The sequence below is a fragment of the Pocillopora verrucosa genome, chromosome 2 (assembly GCF_036669915.1).
Source record: "Pocillopora verrucosa isolate sample1 chromosome 2, ASM3666991v2, whole genome shotgun sequence".
Classification (NCBI taxonomy): domain Eukaryota; kingdom Metazoa; phylum Cnidaria; class Anthozoa; order Scleractinia; family Pocilloporidae; genus Pocillopora; species Pocillopora verrucosa.
Window position 1 is genome coordinate 17,560,787 of NC_089313.1, and position 12,270 is coordinate 17,573,056.

General features: G+C 35.8%; 1 protein-coding gene across 1 annotated transcript in view; it reads right to left on the minus strand.

Moving 5' to 3' along the window:
• Positions 1-11,156, minus strand: part of LOC131792821 (unconventional myosin-Ic) — a 33,668-nt gene extending 22,512 nt beyond the window's left edge. Inside the window, 12 exon segments of the mRNA XM_066162877.1 lie at positions 215-320; positions 445-515; positions 751-870; positions 1,294-1,365; positions 2,152-2,370; positions 2,615-2,724; positions 3,681-3,750; positions 3,917-3,997; positions 4,837-4,940; positions 5,596-5,690; positions 10,140-10,255; positions 10,643-11,156. Of these exon segments, the coding sequence (XP_066018974.1) occupies positions 215-320; positions 445-515; positions 751-870; positions 1,294-1,365; positions 2,152-2,370; positions 2,615-2,724; positions 3,681-3,750; positions 3,917-3,997; positions 4,837-4,940; positions 5,596-5,690; positions 10,140-10,255; positions 10,643-10,768 (1,290 nt within the window). The 5' untranslated portion in view covers positions 10,769-11,156.
• Between the last annotated feature and the right edge of the window lie 1,114 nt (positions 11,157-12,270).

Sequence of the window (12,270 nt, forward strand, 5' to 3'; positions counted from 1 at the left end):
TCTCTTTACAATATCACCTCCGAATCAAACATTAACTAAAGGACACAAGAATAGAGGAAATGATCACTAAATAAACCAGGTCTTGATTGTTAAACAAATTCTCCTTATCAGCACCTAAGGAAATGTATATCGAACAGTATGGAGAATACACATACTGATGTTAGAGGTGTAGAGGAGTAATATTCAGTTCAAACTCTAGAGGAGCAAGATTTACCTTGATTCCCTCTTTCCTGTATTCTTCCTGTTCCTCATTTAGTGTCAGCTCAATAAAAAGCTGCTGAAGCTTCTCGTTACAATAATTAATACAAAACTGTTCAAAGCTTGAAGGAAAGAAAAGGAAAAAACAAAGAAAAATGTAAAAAAAATTAAACCTCATTGTTTCAAAGGCAAAGTTTCAAAACAAGGGACACTTGCAGAAAAGTAAAGCAAAAATCATCTTTGTACCTGTTTGACTCAAAAATCTCAAAGCCATAGATATCCAGAAGACCCATGAGTGTCTTTTTTCCTCGATACGACTGAAAGGTAAAGTCAAACAGTCAAATTTCTAAGAGCAATAGCAAAGAACAAAATAAACAGTCATATTGAATTATATTTAATGAATATACTGGGTACATAACTAAAAGCAGTCACTAACCAACTAGGAGAAGCTTTCAAATCCTGTGGGTTTGCAATTTTTGTAGGTCAAGAAGTAAACTAGAAAAGCTGTTTATTAACAACACACACATCACTTAATGGTCCTCTTGGCTATACCTTGTTCTCAAGAGAAGTATTGATTCGGCCAACAAGCCAGGTAAACATTCTGTCATACACAGCCTTTGCCAATGCATCACGAGCATAGACTGCCTGCTCAATGGTCAATGGTGTTCTAACCTAAATCAATAACAATTCATGAAAAAATGAATAGATTGTATTATGATGTTCCTTAGAGTTATCATCAGGAGGCAGGTGGATGGCAGAGTTCAAATTAATATATTAGGTAATAGCATGGGGCAGAGTAAAATTAAGGCTTAATGTAATTACGTATGTTTTCTGCAGAAATTGCCCAAGGGCAATTTCAGCAACCTTCTGCAAAAACAAGTGTTACTAATACTTTGTTTTATGAGGAAAAAAGCATCTCTATATAATATAAAGGGCAAAATATTCTTTTATTAGGAATAATTAATGTCAATAGCACAAGTTGTCGCACAATTTTGTAGGAAGCCATTTTACTGTTTAGTTAGCGACAACAAACTGTAAAATGCACAAATCAGCTGAATTTAATTTATTTTTGTATAATACAGTGTTGTCCAATACCTTATCTCCTTTAGTCTCAAGTGTACGGCTGGTGAGTGCTTTCTCTAGGACCTCTTCTGGGCAACCCAAAAGCTGTAAATTGAATAAATTCAAGCTATAGATTGATTAAACACACGTCTTGTATACTAATTAAATGCTGAATTTCCAAACCACTTTTGAGAAACATCAGGCTGTTATTTCACAAATACAATATGCTTCCTAGCATTCAATGCACTAGGCAGTGTTACAATCACTACCACTCTCATGGTCATCATCCTCTGTATTTTTGACACCTTGGTCTAATTTTGGTAAGAAGCTAAATATCAGCTTGAAATTAGCAATAGTTTGATTACGTTTTATCTTACAAGCCTAGTATGCATTGCAGGTAGAGCTTAATATACTGTTTAACATAGTTTGCACTGTGGTGATAAGGTATACAGCTTGTCTTCATGAACAGGTTGCTAGTCCATAAATGGAACCCCCAGTAATTTTTCCACTTCTCCTGCTAGTGAATATGGGTTAACTAGTACCCACTGTAATGTATTTGGCCAGCGGTTGTCTTACATGCATACGCATTGAAAGGCAGCCCAACTGGGAGAGCCGCCATGTTGTAATTAATGTATTTGTTGTGTTGTTAAACCTGGTTTAATCCATCTCATTTAAAACCATTGTCGGTTCCTCAATATTTAAGACCCATTTCAAGAATGGAGTGTGGCATTGTGAAAAGTTAAGTATGGTTTACCACATTGATCAAGCCACGGTTCAAACTCTAACCGTTGAACTCTAGCCTCTCAAACCCTCACTTTTTATGTCTAGCCCAGGGTGCTAACACTTAAGGTGACATATCTCCTACAGCAATAATTTAAAAATGTGATGCACCTTTGAAATAATATTGACTGGCCTCCCATTCTCAAGTCTAACTTCACCATGTTCAACTTCTGGTTTCAAAAACCCAACAGTTCCCAGGTGGAGGACTGAGGCTATGATGGCAAACAGAGCATTCTGCTCTTCTGCAGAAAATTCAATTACAGACAAAGCCTTCTTTACATGGTTGAAGTCTGCAGCGTCATTCAGTGTTTCAACATGAGGGTCACCACCCTGAAAAAGTGAAAATGTACAGAGTTGTAGGAATCTAAGTTTAAAATGGTTCAAATGAACAATAGAAAATTTGGACATTATGTTACAGACATTGTGTGATTGAAACAATAAATTTCAAGGTTTGCAGTATAAGAAATCACACCTATATGACAAACTATCATGCTCAGGTCCTGTTGGAACAGAACCTGCAAATCATGAATGAATCATAAAAATTTTAAGTTTAAGTAAATTGCTGGTAATATACCTGGTTAAGATAAAAATATTGTGAACTTTCCCATTCTAATTCAAGATTCTCAAGTAACTGTTCACCACCACCATGCAATAACTGGTAAAAGATGTGGAAATTCCTTTCACCTAAACAAAGGATAACTCATTAATGTCATCATATGAACCAAGTTACCCATACTACAGGAGTTTATCATAGCTGTGATAGTGTCAAGCATGTATCATATAATAAGCTCAGTTGTGCACACATTCTGATTGGTTCTCACTTATGATCTATTGGAGGACAGATGTATAGATGATGTCATCATTGAAACATTTTTTAATTCTTTATTATATAAAACAAATAGATTCCCAGTTGCCGTGTGTCTGTTCAGTAATAGATCACAGAGGACATCAAAATGTGGTAAGAACATCAGTGAAACACTCAGCTGCGCCTCGTGTGTCACTTTTTTGTTCTTACCACATTTTGACGTCCTCTGTGATCTATTACTGAACAGACACACAGCAACTTGGAATCCATTTGTTAAGCAGTTATAGAAGTCTAACCCACAATACCAGTCCATTACAGGTTTAAACCCTCTGCCTTGACAACATAAACCCCTTATACACTAACATCAGTATGCATATTCTCCATACTGTTCTCTGTATATTTCCTAAGGTGCTGACAGTGGAGAATTCATTGAACAATCAAATCTTCTTTAGTTAGTGATCATTTCCTCTAGTCTTGTGATATTGTAAGGAGAAATTAGATGCTAGTCACTCTTAGGGGTTCATGGGTTAAGTCATATCATAGTTTATAAAGGGCAATAGGGTTTTTAAAAGGTTTCTTTGGACTTGATTGGACAGAGTATTCACGAGGATTCCAATTGGTTGGGGTGATAAACACAGTGAGAATACAGTTCATCACCCAAGAACACAAATCCATCACAAGTCAGTGCAAGGGCTCAAACCTGACCCACAGGATCCCAAGTCTACTGAGATAAACACTGGGTCACCACACCTTTCACATTGAGTAAAAAACTGATCTATAAAACTTAATCAATATAAACACTTTAAAATAAGTTTAGGACAAAACCTCAACCAACCTTTTGCCTGATGGACAACTCTGGATTTTTCCAACAAGTAGTTTATGATATGTCCACCAACTGGAGAGCCCTGAGGAAAATAGAGCACATGAATCAGTTGCTAAGAGCATTTAGAGCCACATTATTCTATAAAAGAGAGTAAAGATTGAAAGACTCTGCAATGAATACAATTATTATAATAGGCACCTATTGTTAGGCCACCAGATCTCCCTTATTCAATAATCTTTGTTCCTCACCTTGAAATCAAACTGAATATCCATGTACTTGCCAAATCGACTTGAGTTGTCATTACGATTTGTCCTTGCATTGCCAAAAGCCTAGAAAAAAAAATTGAAACAGTAAAGCTTTAATTTAAATTGCAGGGGAAGAAGAAGAAACAAGACACAAAATTTCTCACAGTTTTTTCAAATTTTAATGTCAGCCCAGTGATAACAATAACTTGAAGAAAAACAACATATACCATTAGCATGAGGTCAACTTTAAGGCATGATAGAGTAATTTCTTCTCAAAAACATAAGTCAAGCAAAGCTATATTGTCAGAGACCCAAAGTGGGCATGCCTCATTTGCGCACATTGCTGAAACTTTCTGTTCAATTGGTTAACCTCATTGCACATTGCATTTGTTTCTCTGTTGTGATTTTAAGACAGCAGCTTTTTTGTGTGAAATCCAGCTAATTTAAAATCACATACATATTCATTTATCCCTACTATTCATGACAAGTAGCTCTCATGACAACATTCATTTAATCCTTTACTCCTTAACATCAGTATGCATATTCTCTATACTGTTCATCATACACTTCTTAAGGTGCTGACAAGGAGAATTTGTTTAACAATCAAGATATTCTTTAGTTGGTGATCATTTCCTTAATTCTTGTGACCTTCATGTGTGATTCAGGGAATTATTGCAAGGAGAAGTTAAATGTTAGTAATTATTAGGGGTGAGATGGTTAATCCAGGTGAAGCAGCATTACCAGAAATATCCCACGCTCTCTCGTGGCAGGATCACAGATTGGCCCCTTTCATAAGCCCAAACCATCCTCATTACTGTTCTACTTTATCTTATCACACTGTTATCTCAAAGTTTAATTCACCCAAGAGGGATTTTCTTTGATATTCATAATGCCTTGAGATGACTGAACTTTCTCTACAATACCTCCAAAACAGGGTTGCTCTCCAGAAGCCTATCTTTAATTCGCTCCACATCATCTGAGTGGGTGCTTATTGCTGCTAAATACTCCAAGATCTTTTTGGATGCCTCTAATTAATCAATGTAAACAAAACACATTTCAATGAGGTAAAGGTGTAATATCTAGTGGAGAAACTATCCTTATAAAACCTTGAGGTATCCTCACTCTTAAAAGGATTGCAATTTCACCAGGACAGACAAACACAATAAAATATGTATTAGAGGAGGATGGGTTTGGGAACCTGGAATGCCTTGGAGGTAGGTACAGCAAGGGTAGAGAAGACGAGAGGACATAAAATGAATATGGCTCTTTAAATCAAAATCATTTTAGACACTGGTGTCCAATTTTAGAAACTAGTATCAATTTTTGGACACTAGGATCTGATTTTGGACAGGAATGTCCAGTTTAAGACACTAGTGTTCAATCTTAGATACTAATGTCCTACCTTAGTCACTGGTGTCTGATTTTAGACTCTGGTGTCAAAGATGCAGAGATCAGATACTGGCAAGTAGAGGATTCTCCCCTCCAACCTCGTACCCCCCATTTTTGAGAGAAATAAAGAGTTATTAAGATGTGAAAGTACATTTAAAGATCATAAAAACTATCAGTTTTAGAAGAGCTACATGATTATTTGTAATTTCTATCACCTCTCAACTTGACCAACTTGATTCAGAAAAGTTAGACACTGTTCACTCCTGTGGGTAAAATTAAAGTGGGCAATTTACCTGTCTTTCCAGATCCACTCTCTCCAGAAATCAAAACACATTGATCAACTCTCTCTTCTTTCATGGAACGGTAAGCAGAATCTGAGATGGCATAGCTATTAAACATAGTTACAAATCATTAGAACATAATACATGCAAGGTCTTCAAGACCAGTGGGCCATTGTGCTTACATCTTCCAGCCACTTTAGGTAATTGGAAGCATGCCTACTCAATGCCATTACTGGCACAACTCTCAGGATTAATCCTTTCATTACTAGGAATGATCAAATGACACTTGTTCCCAACAGTATAAATAGAACTTCAAACAGAAAGATGATAAGAAAAAAAAATTATCAATTGCTGCATTTACCACTGCCCAAATTCTTGAAGATAACATTTTAAGAAATGCATGGTAAACAGTGTGGAGACTCGCAAGTGAAAGGGTTTCCAATGCCATTTAAAATTGGAAATTCTCTATTTCAAATGTAGAAATATTCTTTTAAAACAAAAGAAGACTTCTTTCACTTCATGTGCCCTTCAAAATGCTTAAGGACCACGCTGAAGGCACTCTTAGAAAGTTGATTATTATTATTTGATAACCTTTACGCCCTAATACCAGTACAAATATTCTCCACACTGTTCTCTATATATATACTAGGGTGCTGACAAGGAGAATTTATTTAACAATCAGGAGCTTCTTTAGTTGGTTACCATTTCCTTTACTCTTGCAACGTTTATGTGATTCAGTGGTGATACTATTAGGAGAAATTAGAAACTAGTCACTCTTTGGGGTTAAAGTGTTAACAACAACTAGTGGTAATAGTTTGGTTTTAGACTAGGCATATAATTCTAAAACTTGGCATGGCAGTGAATCAGTAATGCACTCAGCCAAGAGGTGATCAATAACAATCAACATTTAATAATCTCTTGCAACGCCCACAAAGTCACGGCTATGTGAATAAAAAAGAAAAGAATGAATGTCATTGGTTCTTGAAATAAATTACAAGAATTAAGTGCTCATTGTCATACAGGTTAGTATATAAATAATTCTTCCAGGAGGTCAGTTTTTACATGTTTGGAGACCAATAGCTTACATGTTTGCTCAGATGCTGTAAATGTTATCAACTATGAATAGCAACTTTAACCAGCTAAAAAGTCAGCAGATCAAGAAAAAAGTCAGGTTTGATCTCGCCATGACAGAGGCTTTAAGTGAGATCTCCTATAATCTCAAAGAATTTAAATCAGAATCTAAAAGGCAAAGAGAGAAGGCAGACTTTCAAAGAGGGCAACAAAGTACCCCAGCAAGCTTAATAAGAGATGACAAAGCAACCTTAAAGAGAACAAAAGGAAAACTTCAAGAAGGCTCATCCACACAGCTGACTCCAACTTTATCAACAATCTGCTGGGTTTTGGAATGTTATGATGAACAAGACGAAGTTGACCCACCAGATTTGAGCCTTGACTTCATTAACATTTTAGTATGTGGAAAGCAAAAGAAAAGAACTTAACACAATATTACTTGAAGAAATTTGGACATTTGGTTGAGACATATGAAAGGAGCGCATTTAACTGCATCACCTATATAGGTTTGGAATTTCACCTGGATTTTGGAAACAACCAAAAAATCATAACATTTCTCCAAGGTACTCAACTTGATTATAAAAAGCCTTAAGATTGATTAAACCTAGTCAAAGATTTTAAAATAACTCCATCTGTACCTGTCTGTATATCTAGGAATCCACCGACCATGTTACATGCAAATTGCACATAGGCATTTTTTAATTTCACACTCAAGCAATATCATTGATTAATTATTGGTAAGAGTTGCTGTGTCACAATGGCAACAAAACCTTTCAAGCTTAAAATTTATGCAGCCACATAACTCAATATGCTCATGAAAAAGAAAAGCTTGTGTAACAGAAAGGTGTAGTTTAGTTTATTTTAAACACTCCAAAGGCCAGAAAAGTTTTTTTTACTATTTTTGGAATATCTTCTTCATATAAAAGGAACACTTAAAAGTGCTTCCAAATAAATCATGCAAGTGTCTCTAAATTGACCTCTTATCATTCAAGTATAATACCTTTATTGCTAAGCAACAAGAGAACAAAAGCCTTGGAATTTACGGTGCCCTCCTTCACAAAGGAACAACACTGAATGCTCTATTCAAGAACAACTGCACTCATTCTAGCCCTTGATCAAACACAACTCATGTCTTATCTCCTTTTCTAGTCCCAGAAAAATATCACATTATTGAGCCTCCCTTAGACTGACCCATGCATTTGTGATAGCAAACAATTAAGACACTTCCCTGCTTTCTATTCACCATGACTGGTAGAACTCTGAGACACTGCCTTAAAACAAAAGCCATAGTCAAAGAGCATCAATAATCTGGCTGATGGCTTTGCATGAGTACACATTTAGCTTAAGAATTTCTACCCTTCCTCTCTTAAAATAAAGGCTCTCTTATTCTTTTAATATTTGCAAGTAAATCAGGGTAACTCATTGTAGATGATTAAAGTCTGAGGAGAAACATGCCCAAAAAGCAGCTCATGTCAGCCCCCATATTGCACTTATGCTTCAAGTCAAGTAACATTACCAGTAACATCAAGTAGTATTTTATTTGTTCTAAATTTATCAGAGCAATAAATAAACTTGATCTCTCCATGCTTCCAACATCATAACTTAATCAATGCTATAGTAAGTGTTACACAACTTTTTTGTGTCCATCCTAAAGAAAAATTAATCAAAAGTTTCCTCTAAGAATCTTGTTGGACATGGCACTAACTGAAATGAAACATTTTTGAGATGGAGCATGTGTCCCATTGTCAAGAACATTCAATTTCTCCGCAATTTTGACACCATGTTATGTTTTTCATCCTCAAGAATAACACTTCATCTAATTGATCACCAAACTTATAACAAATGGCTTCTTTAAGAGCCAAAAATTAAGGTTAGCCAATGAATTCAAGAAATTCTTCTTTAACTTTGTTACCAATTAAAATGAATATTTATAAGCTAACACCACCATAGTAAATAAAGGTAGGTAATCAACAACTTTAGTCAATATAACACAACTTGAGAAGTATGTAGTATGCCTTGTCACATGGCTTGCTGGGAATGTGACATAGTGCAACAGTGCAATGAGGCTACATGACCTATTACCCTACTCATGAGCTTATTTTGTCTTATCCAGTCTGGAGAGAAAGACAGGCTTTGCTGATATTCTTTTTCTAATTTTATATTAGTGAGGAAATGTCAGACAAGTACAGCTTTCTTTTTTTATTTATTTCTTTATTTATTTATTTAATGGATTCAAAGTACAAGTACAAGTACAAGTACAGGTGTATAAACAATAGGACATAAGTCCCCTACTTGGTTAATGCACCCTTTACTTTCCTTTAAAGTCATTTCCAAACTGCAACAAGACTGTTTCCCCCCTTGCTTCACCATGTAGTTGTCTGCACTACTTTGGCCATTACCTGACAGCTGTTTACATAACATGTTGTACACCTCAGGGGTGTCAAAAAAATTTGAGTAATCAGTTTAAGAAGGAGTCTTGATAACCCCTTCACTCTCAAGGTGTTAGTATCAATTCCTAACTCCTGATGTTTTCCTTATAGGTTTAGTTCTGACCGTTTAGGATTAAATCAATCAATATCCCCTTGTTGATAAATTTCTCTCTTCTCATCACCTTTCTGGATGATAATGTATCACACTGTAAGAAGAAATTACTCACTGGTCACCCATCAAAGGCCAGATTGCAACTCATTATTTTTTATCTGAGTTGTAATCAACATTTTATGAATCTTGCACATCAATTCATTGTTTTGATTGAAAACCTACAACATTTAATAAAAGTAGAAGCATATTTATAATAGTAATATGAATCTACCTACCTAAAATGACCAATAATAAAATACCATTTATCAGTTTTTGATCAAGCAGAATAGGGAGAATTAGGCATGTCAGAATGCAGGAGCTAATAAAACTTTAAGGTTTAAATAGGGGTTGGGATTATCAGTGTTTAAATGGTATCATTCAAATTGTAAAGAGCTAATAAATGAGGAAAATGAACCGACTAAAAAAAGATTTAAGTCTTCAGATACCATAATTAACTGTTAAAAAAAGCAAATTTTATCACAGTGCAAAGGTGACTGTCATTAATTTTTAAACAAAGTAAAAATATTTCAAATTCTTCACCTGTTAAATTCAAATGCATATACTTTGGACAATATTAATATCTATCAAAACAAATATTGTTATAAGGTAATTCAATAGCTATGAGCTACTTGCTAAGAGAAAGTACAAAGTTTTGAGCTTTAAAATTTCATTTTATAAATTTCAGTATGTTTTACTCCTTTAATATTACATGCATTTTAAATTTTAAAAAAATTAGGTTTAATTTACGATGCGATTAAAACCATTGTGCGATCGCTCGATGAAATTGCTTCAGCGATTCGATGAATAACCCATTAATGTCAAGCCAAAATACTCGTCATAAATGATAATCTGATTTCTGTATAATAAGGTGTAAATGACATAAATGAGCCCTGCAGTTAACTTACACGTGGGGTGGGAGTTCGTAAAGATTTTCCCCTCGGTACTTTTCGATAGCTTCTTGATTGTAAATTGGAAGAGTCTTGTAGGGGTTTACGGAAACAACCACTGTTCCGATGTAGGTCTGTTGAAGAAAATAAAATGCATCTAATTATAACACTGACACAAAGCAATAATTCACAAAAACTATCGCTATGTGTTCAGGTAATCAGTTTCTGCTGATTTATCGTGGAAGAAAATATTAACAAGCTTTGTCAATTGTAAAGTTAGCGAAAACAGCTGAGTAACGGGAAGTATTTACAGTTAGAGCAACACTTTGGGTACTGAAACTAAAATAGGGTTCCAAATACAGATTATAATGGCACTTAAAGACAAAAAAAATTCGTGTTGAGCTATCAAGTTCAGTTCTGGAATGAAGGGTTGAATGGCTAGCGCGCTGCAAATGAGCACCTCGCGAATCAAATCATACTTTCGTATAATTAAGCAAATTTTCACGTCTTTCTATACTCACATAAATCAAGCCAGAGTTGTAGCGCTTCCTCAAGTTATCTAAGAAGGCGTCTTCGCTTTTAAAGTCCTCAAGAAGAACGAAATCTTGAACTCCAATGCGATCCCTGGCTTGCAGATCGCTCTCCATGACTAAACTCACGGCTAAAACTTAGGAATGCAAGATTGTCTGAGTAGAAAAATGATTCCTCCTTGTGATAGACCAAAACTCACGGGAGAATAAAGTTTAATTGAGGCGGTAAACTAGTGTTTTTCGTTCACACTTTTGCATTCAAGAACTGAAAGGTCAGAAAAAAGCTTCGAAACAACTTCACCACCGGTTGAAGTAAAGTTTGACGGCTCTATTCACACCCCAAAAAGTTTGCTGGCGCACGTAAGGGCTTGTGACCACTTAACCTGATACCGGAGATCTCTGACCGCAAAATTTATCACCACAAATGGCGAGATATATTTGAATTTCTTGCCGACTTTGTTGTGGCTGTCAGCAAATCTTTCCTTCCTTAAATGGCTACATGTAGAGGCACATTTTAGAGAAATCAATATGAGAGTTTAGCTGACGTTTGAATTCTAATATTACCGCTAACGGATTAACCAATCACATTCCAATGTCGCCTGACAATAGTTTCCGGTCATCGCTGACCCCGTGAACCTATTTGTTTGAAGCGAGTTTGAAACAGCTTTAAATGGTTATTCTTTTACTTCCGCCGACATATCATAGACATGTACCTGCTGTGTTGCTTTGTCTTTCGCTCAATATTCAAAACCCCTCATCTAGCCATTCTGATATCACAGTTTTGTGCCACAGTTCGAATAACTTTGTACAATTGTTAGTTCCCGGGTTTTTTTTAATCACATCCACATTTCAGTGCTTCGCCCAGTATTTTGCCATAACCGTGTGGTTCTGGTTCAGTCAAGAAGGGAGAATCTGGTGAATCACAAACCCTTAAAAGTGGGCGTGACATAGTGAATGGCACAGTACCCATTCAGACTTGACACTTTTTTGTTTCCTAGCCCCTTTTCAAATATTCTTATCTGCAAATTCTTTGGACACTTGTTTGTTTTATCAAATGTTAAATAAATAACCTAATAAATTACAACTGATTCTATGACTCCTGATAAAAAGTTCCATCATCAAAGAATACGACCGCGAGTAATCTGGGACCAAGTTATCAACATAAACATGGCTGCCTGCTTGAAGAGTTTGATTGGATTATAGAATGGAATATTTTCGATATTTAGAGCCGTGGCTTGCTTCCTGGAACATCTCTCTAGATTCTGTACATCTCCTCTCAAATAAAACAGTGAAATGGAGCGAAATCAGAGAGAACTTTAGGGATCTCTGGCGAAACGACGATTGGCAAATTCGTTTGTCTTGGTTTTTGATTGTTTGTACAGTAGTCAACTTCGTGTTCATCGGTATAGCGTGGAAAATTTACGGTGAGACAATATCAAACATGTTCTTTAACAAATCAAGATCACCGTTACACCAGAGGTCAAAAACAAACGTGTTATCAAGCAGCATGGAAGACTTATTCGTTAAAAAGATTCAGTAACAAGACATACACAGGTGACGTCGACGTGTATTACGTACACCCCGTATGAAGTGTTTAACCCAGTACGTGTTCTTTGTTC